This window comes from Agaricus bisporus, assembly GCF_000300575.1.
Source record: "Agaricus bisporus var. bisporus H97 unplaced genomic scaffold AGABI2scaffold_5, whole genome shotgun sequence".
Classification (NCBI taxonomy): domain Eukaryota; kingdom Fungi; phylum Basidiomycota; class Agaricomycetes; order Agaricales; family Agaricaceae; genus Agaricus; species Agaricus bisporus.
Genome location: NW_006267368.1, coordinates 184,364 through 201,710, shown reverse-complemented (window position 1 = coordinate 201,710; position 17,347 = coordinate 184,364). Strand labels below are relative to the sequence as shown.

General features: G+C 47.2%; 6 protein-coding genes across 6 annotated transcripts; 3 read left to right on the top strand and 3 right to left on the bottom strand.

Moving 5' to 3' along the window:
- Positions 1-853: 853 nt before the first annotated feature.
- On the bottom strand, positions 854-2,605 carry AGABI2DRAFT_117638 (hypothetical protein; the record flags this gene model as incomplete). The annotated part of the gene is made up of 1 exon (XM_006460646.1): positions 854-2,605. One exon carries the CDS (start codon positions 2,603-2,605, stop codon positions 854-856), a length of 1,752 nt encoding a protein of 583 aa, XP_006460709.1.
- A 517-nt stretch (positions 2,606-3,122) lies between these two features.
- AGABI2DRAFT_192322 (hypothetical protein) lies at positions 3,123-5,111 on the top strand. Its single transcript, XM_006460645.1, has 11 exons — positions 3,123-3,239; positions 3,296-3,427; positions 3,478-3,559; positions 3,624-3,761; positions 3,812-3,929; positions 3,984-4,085; positions 4,148-4,296; positions 4,350-4,445; positions 4,496-4,577; positions 4,632-4,711; positions 4,767-5,111. The coding sequence occupies exons 1-11, from the start codon at positions 3,179-3,181 to the stop codon at positions 4,801-4,803; spliced, it is 1,077 nt and encodes a 358-aa protein (XP_006460708.1). The 5' UTR covers positions 3,123-3,178; the 3' UTR covers positions 4,804-5,111.
- Positions 5,112-5,133: 22 nt separating this feature from the next.
- Positions 5,134-8,535, top strand: AGABI2DRAFT_185057 (hypothetical protein; the record flags this gene model as incomplete). Its single annotated transcript, XM_006460644.1, has 19 exons — positions 5,134-5,177; positions 5,234-5,259; positions 5,317-5,484; positions 5,547-5,755; positions 5,820-5,972; positions 6,038-6,152; positions 6,208-6,299; positions 6,372-6,449; positions 6,514-6,621; positions 6,710-6,927; positions 6,978-7,151; positions 7,199-7,297; positions 7,351-7,432; positions 7,491-7,614; positions 7,676-7,741; positions 7,793-7,900; positions 7,957-8,141; positions 8,199-8,263; positions 8,322-8,535. 19 exons carry the CDS (start codon positions 5,134-5,136, stop codon positions 8,533-8,535), a joined length of 2,328 nt encoding a protein of 775 aa, XP_006460707.1.
- A 184-nt stretch (positions 8,536-8,719) lies between these two features.
- On the top strand, positions 8,720-9,325 carry AGABI2DRAFT_192320 (hypothetical protein). The gene is made up of 4 exons (XM_006460643.1): positions 8,720-8,938; positions 8,992-9,057; positions 9,121-9,147; positions 9,225-9,325. Exons 1-2 carry the CDS (start codon positions 8,755-8,757, stop codon positions 8,997-8,999), a joined length of 192 nt encoding a protein of 63 aa, XP_006460706.1. The 5' UTR covers positions 8,720-8,754; the 3' UTR covers positions 9,000-9,057; positions 9,121-9,147; positions 9,225-9,325.
- A 398-nt stretch (positions 9,326-9,723) lies between these two features.
- AGABI2DRAFT_185056 (hypothetical protein) lies at positions 9,724-12,928 on the bottom strand. The gene is made up of 10 exons (XM_006460642.1): positions 12,851-12,928; positions 12,734-12,794; positions 12,394-12,670; positions 11,830-12,340; positions 11,314-11,774; positions 10,996-11,251; positions 10,787-10,948; positions 10,526-10,736; positions 10,284-10,421; positions 9,724-10,111 (listed from the first exon to the last, which is right to left on the bottom strand). Exons 1-10 carry the CDS (start codon positions 12,890-12,892, stop codon positions 9,849-9,851), a joined length of 2,382 nt encoding a protein of 793 aa, XP_006460705.1. The 5' UTR covers positions 12,893-12,928; the 3' UTR covers positions 9,724-9,848.
- Positions 12,929-13,021: 93 nt separating this feature from the next.
- On the bottom strand, positions 13,022-15,778 carry AGABI2DRAFT_185055 (hypothetical protein). Its single transcript, XM_006460641.1, has 10 exons — positions 15,632-15,778; positions 15,385-15,569; positions 15,291-15,337; positions 15,095-15,239; positions 14,412-15,041; positions 14,245-14,362; positions 14,084-14,190; positions 13,854-14,031; positions 13,501-13,804; positions 13,022-13,443 (listed from the first exon to the last, which is right to left on the bottom strand). The coding sequence occupies exons 1-10, from the start codon at positions 15,678-15,680 to the stop codon at positions 13,281-13,283; spliced, it is 1,926 nt and encodes a 641-aa protein (XP_006460704.1). The 5' UTR covers positions 15,681-15,778; the 3' UTR covers positions 13,022-13,280.
- Between the last annotated feature and the right edge of the window lie 1,569 nt (positions 15,779-17,347).

Sequence of the window (17,347 nt, the reverse complement as noted above, 5' to 3'; positions counted from 1 at the left end):
ACAGTTTGATGCCGAATATCTTAAGAAGTTGGAACGAAATTGGCGAACATGGAGGTCTTGAAGGGTCGTCTCCGGAGGAGCCGACTTTAAGGAGGGGGTACTGTTAGAACCTTGCCAGAATGTCACGGCGTCACGCTGTCACATCTGTCATATATTTTATTACATAATAATTTCCCTCTGCTGCTACAGTTCGACGGAGGCTAAACTATCGGCATACTGCTAAAATGGCGCAAGCTACAGACTTACCAATTGAACTTATCGATTTAATCTTATCTTTCTTGCCTCCGAACCATGCGGAGCAAGTACAATGGAGAAGGGCGGCGGCGGCTATAGGAAGAGAGGCAAGACCGGTAGGTTGGAACCTATCGGATCATCGGTGCAGACGGTGTGGGAGGGTATGCTTAGCAATGTGGGACTATGAGGAGCAGAAGGCATGGGTGATACAGAGATGGGGATACTGGGGGCCGCGGCAATGGGCAATAGCCGGATTCTTTGTGCTATGTCCATGTGATGCGATGTTAGGTAACTACTTCGGGACGTATTGGTTTGTGTGAGTAGATTACCGGTTTAGGAGTTGTTTGTGCTTGTGGACACTTTTATGGTTTGTTTGGTGCTGTTGACGTTTTTATGATCAATTTACTTTTGTTTACTTACTTCTTACTCCACTCTTCTTCTCTCATGTCAAATGTATAATTAGTCTACTTTCTCATACGTACTTCTTTTCACATGTCAGTATATAAATAAGTTACCTAGGGTAGTTGGTCTGTGCGCCGTAGTCTAGGTATATAAAGTAGGTAGAAACTTGTAGAAGACTCCGTCGAGTTCTCTTAGGTTCACGCCTAATAAACTTTTATCACTTTCCTCTATAGTTCTTAAGTTCAGGTGTGACCTGTGACATCTCAGTCACAGTCGCCCTAACACAACCCTCTAACAAACGAGCTTGCTTGGAAGGGAGGAAAGTGTTGTATGGCTTGTAGAGCGAAGTCTGGTTGAGAAGGTCAACTCCAAATACGTCGTCAACATAGTTACAGAGGCCTAAAATCCCCCAAACATGGCAAGCAATCCACATCACAAGAGACATGAACGCGATAAAGAGGTCCCCGGATCGGCGACCGCCAAAGACATTGTTGCGATCAACATGGCGAAAACTGTCCACCGTTACGATTTGTTTGATCTGCCAGATGGGATGAACCGGGAGCAACCTGTAGGCTTCCGAAACGTCGCTCTTGAATAGCACCAGCTCTTCTCCAGAACGTAACCGTCGGTGGGCTCGAAGAAGTTGTTCACCTAGTTGAACTAAGTTGTCCATTGGAAAGGCAAACTCGTGAGGTGTGGTCATTCCGTTTACAGGATACTTGCCAGCACTCTGATCCGTTACGAGCCGTAATTTGCTGGTTCCCTCCTTGGGTACGGCAAAGATAGGGACCGAGTACATACCAGGCAATAAGTCCTGTCCGAAAGAACCTGAAAATCTCCCCTTCTGTACTTCCGCATCTCGTTGTTTTCTCACAAATTCCAACTTCTCCTTCTCTTTCATTTCACTACCCTGCTCATCATGCGTTTCAGGATAGCCAGCAGGTTCAATGTTCGCCCATGGCCAGAAACCCCTCACGAAGCCATCACAGACTGAGTCGCAAAAATCGGGATTGGGATGTTTGGATTTTATTAACACTTGCCGAAAGATATGAACATTTAAAGGGGTCACAATTTGAAATAAATGAGGATGACCTCGAATAGTCGACATAATTGCGTGATCGAAGGGAAGATTTGGAGGAGAAGGTAAAGCCTCTGCCTTTTCAGACCAAGACATCACCGAAGGAGAAGGTCGTCCATCAAGATCCCAATGGTTATAACGCAAATACTTAGGCCTGACTACCAGGTTTTGGTTTTGAGTCAGGACAGACCACTCGTCCGTGTTTGACGCTTCGGCAAATGCTACAGGCATGCGGGAATTGACAGTCGGGGAACTTACATCCCTTCCCATTGAACCATCTGCATAAACCCTTTTCACGTTCCTTCCTGGGCTTTGAGGATCCGACGTCACTTTCAGTCCCGAACGAGGACAAGAAGGAAGTAGTGTGTCGTTGATGGATGGAATCGTCGAGGAGTGAGGATGATTCTCCTCCTCTAACTGTGTTCCGGACTGCTTCGTCATAGCAGAGGACTCTCCAATGATGGGGGACAGCGATGGACGCGAAAAGACCTTCGATATGTTCTCCGTATGCGGACAGTTCCTCGATTCGGTGTGGAAAGACAACCGAGGTCGCTTTGACACACCTTCTCCAAGCGGTGGACCAGTCGGCCGCCGTTTCAATCTTTTTTCCGGGCTCGAGGTCCTGAACAATGACCTCGACTCCTCCCACGTGCGTAGCACGCGATGGCAAAGATCGAGGGCGGTAGAGACCGGCGAAGACGTTGTCAAGGGAGATTGGCCTTCCTCGAACAATGTTGGCCCACTCAGATTCGGGGAAGTCAGGGGGTCCCGCAGAGGATCCTTGTGCGGTACGTTGGGCAAGTTCGAGCCCTCTTTGATTGAGCTCGAGGAGAACACGGGTTTGTCGCATGCTGTCGGTGAGTCGACGGGATTCCTTTCTTGGGTCCTCATACCAGGGAAAGTCTTGAGGCCGGATTCGCTTAGTCCCCTTGCCTTCCTCATCCTTTTTTTTTTTTTTCTACTTGACGAGGCAAGACGGCTGTAGAGCAGCAAGATGGGTGAAACCTCTGCTCCATCCGAGTTTGTCTCGTTGTCACTGACCGAGTGACATAACGCGTCGTCACCAACCGGGTGACGCAATACGGTCACCAACCGAGTGACCATAGTTAGGTCGCTTACCGAGCGACCAAAAGACCTCACGTCGACTAAGCATTGACCTCTTGTAAAGATCAAGATCTTTAAACACGATCCATGTATATCTGGAATTTTTTTCGCCAGAGATCGGGATTGATGGGTTTCAGAGTCTGAGTCAGGAGAAACAATTGATACGAGTATTGTCTCGCGGTTACGATCAGATAAAGAATAAAGAAAGGTTGCGAGTCTCGGTATCATAGTGAGGAGGTAGAGCCAGTTGTCCAGTTGAGCAACCTTGCGCCCGGGCCGGGCCAGTTGCGATCAATTTTGCGTTGCTTGTTGCCGTAGCTCAGTCCTTCCCGACGCTCGTCCACCTCACCCAATTCAACAATGCCCCTCATCGGTAGACGCAGCAAAGTCAAGGGTGTTCAGTTCACCATCATGGTCGTCGGTATGAATTCTCCGTTGCAAAGCGTATTTCTGTACAGCGCTTATGCATTCATATAGGTGCCTCGGGCACTGGGCGTACCACTTTCGTCAACACCCTCTGCGACTCAAATCTAATACCTCACAAAGTCTGCGACAGTCCGGAGACTGCACACGAAGAGCAGGGTATTGAGATTCGCCCCGTTGATGTTGGTAAGTAGGGTCGCGGTGTTGCTATTTTCCACCGTCTCATGCCACTTCAGAGTTGGAGGAAGATGGCATTCGCATCGCCCTCACCGTCGTAGATACCCCAGGATTTGGTGATTCTATCAACAATGAAAATTCGTTAGTATCCTTTTGCTCCATCTTCAAGTCATCCCATACTTACATTTGTCGCGCGTTCATTCAGTTTTCAGGAAATCATGAGCTACCTTGAGCGTCAATATGACGACATCCTAGCCGAACAGTCTCGTATCAAGCGTAACCCCCGCTTCAAAGATAACCGCGTACACGCTTTGCTGTACTTCATCCCTCCCACAGGACATGCGTATGCTTTTTCCACTGACGTGTCAACCTGTTGACCCATTACCTTTTCAGGCTTCGAGAAATGGATATTGAGCTCATGAAGAGGCTTTCCCCTCGTGTCAATGTCATTCCTGTCATTGGAAAAGCTGATTCTTTGACTCCCACTGAGCTAAAAGCGTTTAAAGCGAGGGTATGTACCTCCATATCAAGTCTTTCGTCATAGCTCACGAGACATTAAACATAGATCATTGAAGATATTGACTACTACGATATTCCCATCTACAACTTCCCCTACGACCCTGAAGAAGATGACGAGGAGACCGTTCAAGACAACACGGAACTCCGTGTAGGTCAAAAGTACTTCTAAGAAAGGCAATTATGGAATAATCATCTGTGGTTTGTTTTCAGGCTCTGCTTCCTTTCGCTGTCGTCGGCTCCGAGGAGGAGGTGGAAATTGACGGTGAACCTGTCAGGGCACGAGTATACCCCTGGGGTCTAGTTGAGGTCGACAACCCTCGCCATTGCGATTTCGTCAGACTCAGAGGGGCTATTCTTGGGTATGATCTGTTTATACTGCAGAAAGGTTCGTTTAGCTAAAAAAGGGCCTAAGATCTCACCTCGGTGACCTGAAGATGTTGACCGAGGATGTTCTCTACGAGACGTATCGTACCGAGAAACTTTCGAAGAGTATCCTTGACGACTCTCAGTACGTTCCGTTCTCGTAATTCATTAAAGGGCTATACTGACCTTTTTCAGGGATTCTGAGATGCTTCCCGAAGACCTCGCGAACCAGAGCGTTCTCCTCAAGGAACAGCAATTAGTCAAGGAGCAAGAAAGGGTACGAGGCGCTTTAATGCATCATTACTGTCTAATTAACTTTGCATCAATTTAGTTGCGCGAATATGAATTGAGGGCTAAGCATGAAATTGGTCTCATGAAGCAGCAGCTCCTGGCCAAGGAAGAAGCTCTCAGGTCAGTAGCTTCAAATTCTTCTCATGCATTTGGTTTAATTTGTGTGTCTGGCCAGGAATCTTGAGGCGCGCACAGGCTCGTCTCCTTACTGATTCTTCTCTTCTTGTTGCCTGTATTTCCTCTTGTCCCCCATTCTTGATCTGCTCCTGAGGAGGAGCCTCTATTGAAATATCATGGACCCTGTGTTTTTTTCTTGTGTGTATACCCGGCCGGTTGCTAGTTTATATTTTTTGCGTACTACTTGTGTATCCCGTTGTCACCTCGTCTTGGACCGTGAAACCCGCCATTCTATCTGCCATTACCGCAAACATGAATCCAATTCTGCTGCCTGTGCTCTCAGTAGTTAATTGTTTCCCACGGGATAGGCGCACATAGTTAAAGTAGACGCGTTCCAGTTGCAGTGATGCTATCCATGAACACCCATGCCTTCTCAAAGGCTTAACTACGAGGAGCTTGAAGAGATACGGTCAGTCTTCGGAACCATCATACAATTCATTCTCATGACCAACACGCTCTATTTAGCCGCTATGAGGATTTTACGACGATAGGTAAGGATTTAGTCGGAAAGGCCTATGATAGATCAGATGAAACTGAGAATGCATAAGACTGGATTCAGGACTCGATACTTGAAAGGAATAGGCGCTTGAAACCAGCGAAAGGGACGTCAATCATATGGAGAATTCTACAAAGCAATGGTCGGCTATCCTGGCTTTCGGGACACGTTCGGAAAGGAATCAGCTTAGGACAAAGTTGGTTTGTTGTCAGTCTTGTTGGTGCGTTCTTCCTCCCGTGTCTCTTCAAGACACATATTCTGATATTGAAATCGTAACACCAGGTGTTTGCATAGGGCTGAATGCAGCCATAATATCCATTGTCACGGCATGGCTTTCTGATATAAAGATGGGATATTGTTCTGATGGTTGGTGGCTGAATCAACAATTCTGTTGTTGGGAAGTAGAGGGCGATGAAGTGGACGGCTGTGAGTCGTGGAAACCTTGGACTACAGTATCTCTCGGAAGATGGATTATATTTATTGGATTTGCTGTGAGTCTGCAAACCAATTCGCCGGACGTAACGCCATAGGCTGACATTGCTATCAACCTTCTAGAGTGCCCTTGCGTTCGTTGCCTCTCACCTCGTCAGAAGTCTTGCGAGATACGCAGCAGGTTCTGGTATCTCAGAGATCAAGTGTATTCTGGCTGGTTTTATCATGCAGGGCTTCTTAGGTTTCGCGACCTTTTTCATCAAGAGTATCACTTTGGTGCGTTCCTCCTGGGAAGAAAATAGCTTTCTCCAAATTGATGGATGTGGTATGATATCATCTAGCCACTTGTAATTGCATCCGGATTGTCCGTTGGAAAAGAGGGCCCTTCCGTGCACGTCGCGTGTTGTATTGGGGCACTAATAGCACGACTTTTTGAAAAGTTCTCCCGCAGTCAAGGTCATCTTCCATGTTTGTATAAAGCGAGTAGTGCCCTAAGCGGTTCTCCCAACAGGTAAAACGCGTGAAATAGTCACCGCAGCAAGTGCTGCCGGCGTCGCCGTTGCTTTTGGTTCTCCAATTGGAGGTGTACTATTTTCTATCGAGGTTCGTTTAAATTCAAATTGAAACTGTTAGTCAATTTTCTGATATAACTCGGCCCGCGTGTTAAATGTACAGGAAATGAGCCATACTTTCAGCATCAAGACGATGTGGCGGAGCTTCTTCTGCGCACTAATGGCAACATTCACGCTGTCTGTGCGCGTTCTTCTTATTTCCTGTCGCTTGAGGGAGAATCTCACATCAACGCGTATCCACGTAGGCTATGAACCCCTTCAGGACCGGCAAACTAGTGTTATTCCAAGTGACTTATGAGCGTGACTGGCACTTCTTTGAGGTCATATTCTTCGTCATCCTTGGAATATTTGGAGTACGTATACATACGATCTCATAGCCTTGCTCCAAGTCTAGGCTATGGACGCAAATAAATTTTTCATTCACACTATTTTCGTTCGTAGGGATTGTATGGAGCTTTCGTCGTGAAGTTTAACCTTCAAGTCGCGGCCTTCCGTCGGAAACATCTAGTTAACCATGGAGTCACCGAAGCAGTGATGCTAGCCACTTTGACAGCTGTGATAGGCTACTACAATCGATTTTTGCGTCTCGACATGACTGCAATGATGGCTATATTATTCCGAGAATGTGAAGGTGGAGGCAATGTGCACAATCTGTGCCTGTAGGTACTAGAGACTTTAAATGCTCCAATTGTGACAACTTTCTCCATAGGTCCTCTTCCCAATGGAGTATCTCGTTTTCTTTACTGCTTGCAACCATAATTCGTATTGGGTTGGTAATAATCACCTACGGATGCAAGGTTCCTTGCGGCATTTTCGTCCCATCCATGGCTATCGGGGCGACATTTGGGAGAATGGTTGGGATCATGGTTAAAGCTTTACAACAGTACGTTTTCAGTAATTTAGACCAAACATTGGCTTTTCATATCGTAGGAACTACGAAAAATCGGGAATGTTTATGTCTTGCGTTCCGGATGTGCCGTGTATAACTCCGGGCACGTATGCCTTTTTAGGAGCTGCAGCCGCTCTGAGGTGAGTGGTCGATGTATGGAGACATTTATTTTCGCTGCAATTGCTGTTTCCAGTGGTGTCATGCGAATTACCGTCTCAGTTGTGGTAATCATGTTCGAACTGACTGGAGCTCTGACATACATCCTACCCACTATGGTAAAGAAATACCCGACAGTTTTCTCCGAGGAGCTAAGGTTTACCGTTTCACAATTAGATTGTTCTCCTCGTCACCAAGGCTGTGGGTGACTTCCTTGGCACCACCGGAATTGCCGACGCACTCATTCGATTTAACGGGTTTCCATTCTTGGAAAAAGAAGACCATGCATATAACGTTGCTGGTAAGTTCGCTGCGGGGTTTTATCATTAATAAATTTAGCGCACTGACCTTTCGTCTGATAGTATCGAGAGTGATGCGAACGGATCTGCTCATCTTACCGGATCGAGGAATGACTGTGAAAGACCTCGGTAGGTCAATCTCGGGATTGGTAGTGTCACCGCTGAGCACGTCACTTTCAGAGGACTTGCTTACATCGACAGCGGTAAAGGGTTTTCCTATTGTCTCCACTGATGGTTCTCGTAAATTCAAAGGATTCATCGACCGAACCGAGATCAAATATGTTCTTGGTGCGTTTTACCACCCTCATGAGTATAAATGTTGTGTTCGCTAAGTTTGACATTAGAGCGTGTACGAAACACACGAGATATACCTCAGAGCACTACCTGTATCTTTACGACACAAGATTATGACACAGACTCCGTTGAAATAGAGCCCGCATCCTTTGATGCGGATGAGGACCTTCAAGAAGGCTTGTTCTCTTCAACTCTATCAGATGATGGCGTAAACTTTTCCCCTTGGATCAATCGAGTACGTGCGAGAACTATTCATTAACTTGGAACTCAAAACGCGATTTTAATTGTTTAGATACCGATGACTGTTGCTCCACAGCTTCCCCTTGAAATCGTGATGCAACTTTTCAAACGAATGGGGTATGTTCAGAACCTGTGTGATTGCACCACTATCTCAGATTGAAACCGACTGTTCTAGACCCCGTGTAATTATAGTTGAGGATCATGGCGTGTTTGCAGGATTAGTGACTGTGAAAGACGTCCTAAAGTTCATTGCAACTGAGAAACTTGACCACGGACCTTCATGGGATGAACGAGGAGGTCTCGACGGTTTACTCGAGGAAGCATGGACATGGGCAAGTGAAAATGTTCATAGAATTGTATTATGGAGCAAAAGAGTGCTAAGGCGTTAGAGAATGCAATACTATTTTTACAGGTACTCCCGGCCCCTAAATCGGCTCTCACGCGTCATCGCAAGGGGGTGCTTCCATATTAGGGCTTCTCCAAATATGAAGGGACGTCACAAAAAGTGGAGTCGAGAAATGGATAATCAACATTTAAAAACAGGTTGATAATATATAAATTCCTTTCGCATCCATTTCCCATTTCTTCACCATTTCTACTTCACCACGATGACTACTGCTTGCACTCAGAACGAGCGACAAAAATACGCACAGGAACTCGCCGCGCATACCCTCCGCCAGTTCACGGCTGCATGCCATTCCACTGACCAAACCAAAAGCTCCCGAGCATCCCCTTTAAAGCAACGTTGCAAGCGAAAGACAGTGTCCAAGCCGCCTGGACCTGGTACAATTGGTTCGTCCTCTGTAAATTTCTCGGCAACTGGGTACCTGCTAAGATTTGCCTAGAGACCTAGGAGGTGTAACCAAGCAGGACGCTGCGCCGGAGGATCGAAAGACGAAAAGGTTTTACATGTAAGCCTAGCTGAGCTTGATGATTAGACAATCACTGATATTATGATTCTTTTCCCCCACCAGCCTTTGATAGGTGTTGTATAAATGCATGTGAGTTGCCACGTAACCTTCATCTGTCTATGAATTGACTAGGGCTCTGGCTGAAATGTAATGCTCTCCTTTTACAGACCCTGCCTATGACGGAAGTCACCGAGTTCGATTTGTTTGCATATCTCATTTCTAGAGGAAAACCTGCGCTGCCGAGTTCTTCAGTGCTCACGCACATGCTTGATACCCTTTCTTGTAGTATAGCATAATCGTACAGCTTGTGACGATACTTGCAATATATCTTTTTCCATTGCAACAAGCCAGGGAAATCTTCCCTGATCAAAGCACTAATTCTTGACAAATCTATGAGCCATGCCGTGGTGGCTGAAACTTCTCTGCGGACACCGCGAACAGTCATATTGAGTAATAGCCAGTGATATTCCCCTCTGGTGCTTTTTGGTTTCGGCCAGCCCACTCAACCTACATAGCCGGAGTGCGGAGCGAGTCCATCAGAACCCTCCACGCCAAGCTATCAGCCCCGATGAAATATAACCAAATTCGCTTCTCACCATCTAGAGCTGTCACTGCCGGGCAGCGGCATGTGACAACTGGTGTGCTCCGGCACAAAAACGGTCTGGAGAAAATATCAAAATTTTCTATTCTCAGGACGGAGGATCCGTCTCATAGATCAAGTCGACATCATGTACTCCAGATGTTCCCGATATGCTTAACGACACTTGTTCCTGACATCAAGACCCTCAACGCTACTCTTCCATTGCGTCATCTACAGTTTGAAGGGCACCGTTGTGGATAGAAAGGCTTTTGGGTCCGCCTTCTCCGGCTGTCCAAAGACGCGACCACTTTGGATAGACGCGTTTGTAGAGAGTCATACAGACAGTGTCCATTTGATTGATAGGCCCATCGAAATGAGCTTTCAAATAGCCATGTGTTCCAAGTGATTGGCGGATATGACCTGTTCGACCGTGTTTTGTATGTAGCTGGATTGGTTTGAAATAGAGGACGTCATCTGTGGACCAGAAAAGGGTATCAGAAACGGTTCAGAGCCAATAATATGAGCTTAAGAGTAGTTGTGAGGAATCATGAGATAAGCTTGGCGCCCACCCCAAAAGCCTACTCTCGGGAGAGGCCCAGGTGGAGGGCGGGGACTGAACAGATACAGAAAAGGATAAAGTATGCACCTGCATTGAAGAACATGTACCGGACCGTCGCCGTCTTCTTGTGCACCTTGAATGGATGACCAGTGAGGATGATTCGTTTGGCTATAATCCGCGTAGTGTCCGGATTCAAGAAGCTACCCATGGCCACAAGGTGCGGAGCTGCCGTGCGATGTCGAAGGTCGATTGATAAAGTTTAGACACAAAAATAAGAGTGCTCCATACGTAAACTTGTTGTACCAGAGCAGTGGAGAGGTATGACGAACCTTGTTCATTGGACGTCTCTCTGAGTAACATACACGATTGATTGCCATATACAATAGGGCCATATGTCGTTGCAACGTTCGTTACACCGTGACGGAAAAAGCGCTCGAATTTATGGACATTATTTGGGCCTTTGCCACCACCACGCGTGTGTTGACTGTATATCGGATTGATAACGAAACGACGTGGGCCTACGCACAAGATCATGGGATCCTGTAGCGAGAAGTTCAATTACAGTTCTCTCCAGGGCTGGCTGAATGTACCTTTGACCGCACAGATCCGTCGTATTCGGTATTTCTTTGGACAGTGAAGTGGAGAACTGATTTCTTGTGCTCGTGCTGGAACAGGGAAAATAAGATCACAGGTCCCCGCTTCGCTGCTGCCTCGGGCACGTCGCGAAGATGAACAATTACTCGGGTGCCAGGCTACAAGGCAAGTCAGATAATGTTTAGAACATCAAGATTGAACCCACCTCAACGGTGTTGTTGTCTTCCTCTGATTTCCTACGTACGCTACGTTCCGTGCGTTTGAAATCTTGAAACTGAAATATTCGCGCATAATCCCGGGGAAGGTTTTCATAAGGATCCCAGGGACTTGTTCTAAATGAGCGCAAACCGCGATATCTTTGAAAACGCGTCCGGGCGGGAACATCCTGAGGCGTATCAAGTTCATCTGGGAATTGTAGATCATCGTCCTCTTCGCGTTTCCGATTTCGCCACTTTTCCAGCCTGAGATATGCGCAATGTGTGAATATGGCGTGTAGTCATCGAGACGTTGATGAAATACGCACTGTCTTCCTTCCTCTTCAAGATCCAGGTCTTCAAAATCAGCGTCTTGCTGGATCGCCGATTCTGTGTCCTTATTTTCGCCAATGACAAGGTCGACCATTTCCTCTTGGTCTTCCTGCTCCTCCATCTCATGATCGCCTCCCTCTCCCTCCTCTCCATCATCTTCGTCATCTGTCTCATCTACGATCCACGCAGCTTGATATTCACTCATACCCTTTGGTATTCGCTTCACGATCTTTGGTGTTGTTCCATTCGATGCGTCCGGTATATGTTCTTGACCGTCGCCAGACACAGCATTCATTTCTTCCTCCGTTGGCCAGGTTTGCTCATTAGCCATATCATCTGGATCGTTGCTCGATATGAGAGAATCGGCTTCGTCATGATCAGGTTCTACTATCAGGGTCGGTTCAATATCCATCCCATTAGTTTTGCTATGTTGACGGGGTAAAGGGGCGGAAAATATCTGACAAAAGTTCATCAAACCTCAATTTGAAATGAATAGAAGATCAAGTTCTGACCTTTGAGATCTGATAATCGCCGAAGTTGGGCAGATGCATAAGTCTGTTCGCAGACAGCGCGGCTCCACGGACGACACCAGTAACTCTTAGCACCCCATCCTCCCACTCAGCAGCCTCTCCAAGTACCCATGTTCTTCCATCTCTCCAACGAGGATCACCCGGTGTTCCTTCAGAAAGGGTGCGCAAAGCGTTTGTCCGATCAGAACTCACGTTCAAATCAAAGACTTTGGTCTGTGTGGGCACAAAATATTGCATGAAGGACAGTAGAGACTTGATGATACCCGAACGAGATTTTGGATCCATGAGAGTGTTAGGCGCCATAACACTAACGACTTCCGGTAGACCTTGGGTTTGAAGGGACCGAAGGAGCGTGTCACCCCAAGTATCTACTTCGACAGTGGGGGAAAGAACAAAAACAACATAATCTGCGACTTTGCAGGCATCTAGGGCATCATAATATTGTCCATAAGGTACTGGACGAAATTGCAATGACGTTTTGAACCGGTCAGCTCTGGGATAACAAAGTAAGAGGAAAGGAAAAAATGAGATCGAGTTTGAACTCACCGCATCTTCCATAACCCATCTTCTGGACAATCCTCTGTCGAGACCTCCAATGATTCTGCAAATGAAATAACCGTATCCTTCGGGCTCACATCGCCCGATAGTGGTATTACTGCAACTATTCGAGGAGCACCATCCACACCGTTGAATATTCTCGTAGCAGAGACGATTGCGCTCCGTTTTTTGGCTCTGACTTGCTTCGCATTATTCCTTCTGTTCAATCGTAATTGTGCCGCTACAGTATTTGTAGGAGCTTTTGGCGAAGTTCGTGCAACTTTGCCTATTTTTTTTTTTTTCATAAGCTATTTATGACCCATTGGATGCATTATCGTGATCTACGTACCTTTTGCAGTCTCCTTTATGGCTCGGCGGGTGGCATGTTTTGATTTAAATGCTTTATTTTGCTAATGAAGCGAATTATATTAGCCCAGCCACACGAACGAGTGAGTATGCCCTGTACCTGCTTTAAAGATGGTCTGTGGTGGAAACTGGCTTCGACCATGATTTTTTCAAACAGATGTCGGTCGAGTTTCTGAATCTGAAGCGGATAGATGTTGCTTCAACATAAATGACTTTTATCTTTGATCGCTCTCCAAATTTTGTAAATTACCCACGATAAAACTGTTTTGGGAAGTCCTCCACCGGGCCACACGAAACTATTGATTACTACTTATGCGTATTGTGTATGTCATGTCTAGTGTACAAATGCAGCAATATGAAGGTCAGTTACAGGATATCAAATGGAAACAAAGCAAATAAGGAGTTCGTCAACTGGCAAAGCGGGTTGGAAGCAAGGGAAATATAAAACAGATAATTAATGACCATCACGTATTTCCAGTATCTAGAATTGCGAGTTAGAGAAATAAATTGAGAATCCGGGAGCGTCGAGGTTAGGTTGGATTTGGAGGCCAAGTTGCTTGTGATACGTGCTGCGATGAACTGTACAATGACCCGTTCACGCTGCTTGATGCTGAAGAGACCGATGCAATGGCGGGTGGCAGGGGCGGGCGAGGGGATTTTGAGGGAGAACCGTTGGTAGCGGAGGATTGGAGACTGAGAAATATAAGCGGATGAGCAATGCGAGGGGACATGGCGTAAGTCGAGACAAACCTGGCATCTTGAGGACCACTGGCAGCTGCAGGCGCACTATGGCTAGCAGTATCGGTGGTAATCTTTAAGAACCCTGCTTGCACCAGAAAATCCCATATTCGACTAGTTTTATTGACATCAATCTTGACCAGGTCGCGTGCTTCACGCCGACGAAGTTTGCCTCCTCTTCGAGCGTACTCTCGTACAAGTGTTTCCTTGACGACAAGATAAGGCTTGGGAAGAATTCGAAGTTGAGAGCACAGGGTTTGTTCAGCGGGAGTAAGTAGATGCAATGAAGGACTGTTGGCGAGGTTGAGTGGAGGTGCTGCCGCTAAAGTGAGCATATACGAAAACTACTCGATTCATTAACTTACGAGGGCGGCGGACAGGTGGAGCTGTTCCTGGTAAACGTGGCGTCGGCTCTCTAGAGCGGTCGTCTGATTCACAGTAGGACACAAGACTAGAACGTCGAGGATCAGGTCCGGAGGATTGCCTTCCACTACTGCGATACTGTGACCTGTCGTAATCACGGGCTTGGGCCTTGACCTGGGTCTGAGGCACAGAGATCAAGATAGAGCGAGAAAAAAGCGGCCAAAATACGCACTCGCTTAGAAAGGTCATTTTCGTATTTATCAATGTCGGCAGCGGTGGATAACCCAAGACGACGGTAGTGTTGAAGCTCTTGAATACGCTTTCGTAAAATTGCCTCGTCTATAGACTAGTATATCAGAATATTCCAGCAGATGGTTGTGTGAAGATACACACAGAGGATATCCGCGGAAAATGATTCGTAATCTTCAGCTGTCTGTAGCCTCGCAAATGGTCGTAGTCGATGCAGAATCTCGCGCTCTTCCTTTCCCTTTTTCTTGTCGGCCGCTTGTATCTGAAACGCGTCAGAGGCGGAAGTGGACATGATCACGAGATATGGGCACCTTTTTGTATTCCAAAAGTCCACGTTCGAACATGAGAGCTTTGTCCTGATGCCGCTTCTCTACTCGCTGGCCGTATTCTTCTAGAAGTGTCAATTTGAATTTCAGAGAATCCTTGGTTTCATAAGGGGGAGGTCGTGTTGGCTCTTCCACCTCCTCTTCCTCTCCATTGCTACCATTAGCCATCGCCGCATCTTCTGATTTTACGTCTCTTTTGACATCACCATTGACGTGGTGACCATTGATAGAGCCATTGGTTTGAGGTGCAGGTGGGCCCTTTCCTGCCGGCAGTGTTATTGAAGCACCGGATATCAGGAAGCCATTATTGCGCTCTTCCGCTATCTTCAGACGGGCCTGAACATCAGGATCGAACTCATCTTCAATAATCTGATCTCCTCCCCATTCCAAACAGATTCCAAATTCCAAATCTTTGACACGATCTTCTGCATCGTTATCATTCTCGTGCTCAAATTCTAGACGACCCGGCAGGAAAGAAGCGACTTCATGTACACCTGGAGCAGAAGTTGGTGCTACTTTTTGTGTTGGGGCGGTAACAGAGCTCATTTCTGCTATTCGACGTCGTTTACGCTCCTGAAATTCGTCAGGGTCCACAGAGAGATGCTGGTCCACTCGCTAAAGAACTATGAGTTTTATCGTATATATGTGGGCAAGTAAAAAATGTTTACCGGTAGTGGCCAATCCGGTGAGTCGATGTAGACACTCTCATAATGTTTTTCTATATCCTCCTTGGTCCTCGTACCCAAATGTTCAGAAATTCTTTTCCAATTGCCCATACCATGTTGAGCTAGCCCAGTAATTAAGTGAAGTTCCCTATATGCGGAGTCATTGCTTTGCATCATGCAACGTGATGATGAGACTCACTCATCTGCACCCCAGTCTTCGGTAAAGATGGGGTAGGAATTCAACTCCTGTACCAAGGTAAATATATCGCCCTCCCTGAATTAGACGTACTCACAATGACGCGATAGGAATGCCACCTCTTGTGGTCCTTGAACTCCTTCCCAGCACAAAAGCATGCTGGGCAAATATCGACGCCTTCGTCATTGGTGCATACGGGATCGGCACATTTGATTCGAACAGTGTGTGTAAGGTCACATGCGCACGCATCGCACTCGTACTGCTCTCCGGGTTCATTGACAGCTACGCGGAACATGCGACGTGGTTAGTAGACATGGACAACAGAGGAAAGGCGTAGAAATCACTTTGGACTTCGTCTGGGATGTGTTGTGACTTTCGCTGGGTGACCGTCATCTGTCCGAAGGATGGTCACTCCCGGCTGGATAAAAATGTTGGTCCCCGTCTGATGCAATAGAATGCGAGTAGACTCGGTCACAATTGATAGAAAATAATGAAGTTGATGGCGGTCGTAAATGAAGAATAAGGAAAGTCGGCCCGGGCGCGTTCAAGCGGGAGACCAAAGCGGGCGGGCACTGTCGGGTCCTGCGACCAGATGATACTGCTGCGCCGGTGAGTGACGTTGAAAGACGCAGAATGTGGCGGGTACTGCGGGCGTCGCCACCGTCGGCGTCGGTGTGGGAGTCGTCTGAGATGGCGAGTACGGTTGTTTTGACGTGTTTTGTTCAGAAGGCGAAGACTCCCGACAACTTTGTTTATGATGGACTTGAGTGGTCCGTCAGCCCCGCCGATTCGTCTTACTTCCATCATGAGGAATTCTACATCCTTGAGCGACATAACCAGCGTCGTCTGCGACGTTGTACCAGCTAACCATCCCACTGCACTCGGCATCCTCTCGTCTCTCCCTGCTCTCCAGGGCACTACGATCCGGAGGCTTGCCGTTTTCTGTTCCTCGGCCGCTATCTTCAACTCACAATTATCTGCTGCTCGACAACAAATTCGTCTTCTCCAGGCCGACAATGCCACTTTGAAGGATATTGTCAAAGCTCTCTCCACCAAGAAAGAATGTCTAGTCGCTGAAAACGACGCCTTACTTCAAGCAAAACTTAAAGTGGAAAATGAAAAACGAAAACTCGTCGACGAACTCCGGGTCGAGAGATTTCAAGGTAGCATTCGTGTCCGGAAGGCCCGCGAGGACAAGAAAAAGATAGTCGACCTTCTTGGAACTGCGAAACAACGTGACTACTTCGTCCGCGCCTTGATTGACATCAAACTGGATCAACCTGTTCTCACCGATGCATATGTTGTGTTACAGGATGGCAAATCGGCCGACCAAGCTATCGTCGAAGCTATTCGATCTGCAGCCAACAAACACGCATCTCCTTGGTCTAGCCTTCTCGGTCCCGTGGACGTCTCGAAAACTGATCTTTATAAATCTGCTATAGAGCTCGCCGCTACTGCTCGGCTACAATTGGACGAGAGCATCCGTCTTGCCAGGTTTTGGAAGCACGTGGCTAAGTACAGTGACCAGAACGTCGGCATTATGACTCCTTCGCCTTCAACTCTAGAGGCTATCAATCTTGAACTTCAGAAAGAAGAGCGCGACACTGTTCTAGACGATTTGCTGGATAGATTACGCTCTGGCGAGGACATACGGAAGGAAGAGAAGAAGAATCGACCTTTCTTTGCCTTTCCAGACACACTCTATCCAGATGTATCTCCTACTTCCGTTACTCATCACAAAGACTCCCGTGAAACTGGTCCTGGCCTATCCGTGTCGACTCTGAACTCGGATTCGTACGGCAGACAACCGACTGACCCCGCAACTATTGATGTAGTGTTCAGCCGCGATAGCGAATTCTTTGCGCCAGGAAACCGCAATGCTACCTCGTTTCTCGGTCCCTCCTCTTCTTTGGAGCGTATATATGGTGTTTTCACGACAACAAGTAGCGAAGAAACCGTCAATGATCACGAACAGCTTGCATCTAATTCGCTTGGGTGTCTCGGTATACCGATATGTTCTCTTCAACCGGTCTCGGTTTCCGCCGCTGGACGTGGTCGTA

What these genes read in the sequence shown, in the direction of transcription:
- AGABI2DRAFT_192322 (XM_006460645.1), top strand. Translation starts at nt 3,179, where the DNA reads ATGCCCCTCATCGGTAGACGCAGCAAAGTCAAGGGTGTTCAGTTCACC. An exon ending in TCTATCAACAATGAAAATTC is followed by an intron (nt 3,560 to 3,623) that starts GTTAGTATCCTT and finishes GCGTTCATTCAG; the next exon opens with TTTTCAGGAAATCATGAGCT. An exon ending in CTCAGAGGGGCTATTCTTGG is followed by an intron (nt 4,297 to 4,349) that starts GTATGATCTGTT and finishes AAAGGGCCTAAG; the next exon opens with ATCTCACCTCGGTGACCTGA.
- AGABI2DRAFT_192320 (XM_006460643.1), top strand. Translation starts at nt 8,755, where the DNA reads ATGACTACTGCTTGCACTCAGAACGAGCGACAAAAATACGCACAGGAA.
- AGABI2DRAFT_185056 (XM_006460642.1), bottom strand. Translation starts at nt 12,892, where the DNA reads ATGGTCGAAGCCAGTTTCCACCACAGACCATCTTTAAAGCAG. An exon ending in CTTGAAGAGGAAGGAAGACA is followed by an intron (nt 11,252 to 11,313) that starts GTGCGTATTTCA and finishes CGCATATCTCAG; the next exon opens with GCTGGAAAAGTGGCGAAATC. An exon ending in AAGACAACAACACCGTTGAG is followed by an intron (nt 10,949 to 10,995) that starts GTGGGTTCAATC and finishes CTTGCCTTGTAG; the next exon opens with CCTGGCACCCGAGTAATTGT.
- AGABI2DRAFT_185055 (XM_006460641.1), bottom strand. Translation starts at nt 15,680, where the DNA reads ATGACGGTCACCCAGCGAAAGTCACAACACATCCCAGACGAAGTCCAA. An exon ending in GGCATTCCTATCGCGTCATT is followed by an intron (nt 15,338 to 15,384) that starts GTGAGTACGTCT and finishes ACCTTGGTACAG; the next exon opens with GAGTTGAATTCCTACCCCAT. An exon ending in GACTTTTGGAATACAAAAAG is followed by an intron (nt 14,363 to 14,411) that starts GTGCCCATATCT and finishes GACGCGTTTCAG; the next exon opens with ATACAAGCGGCCGACAAGAA.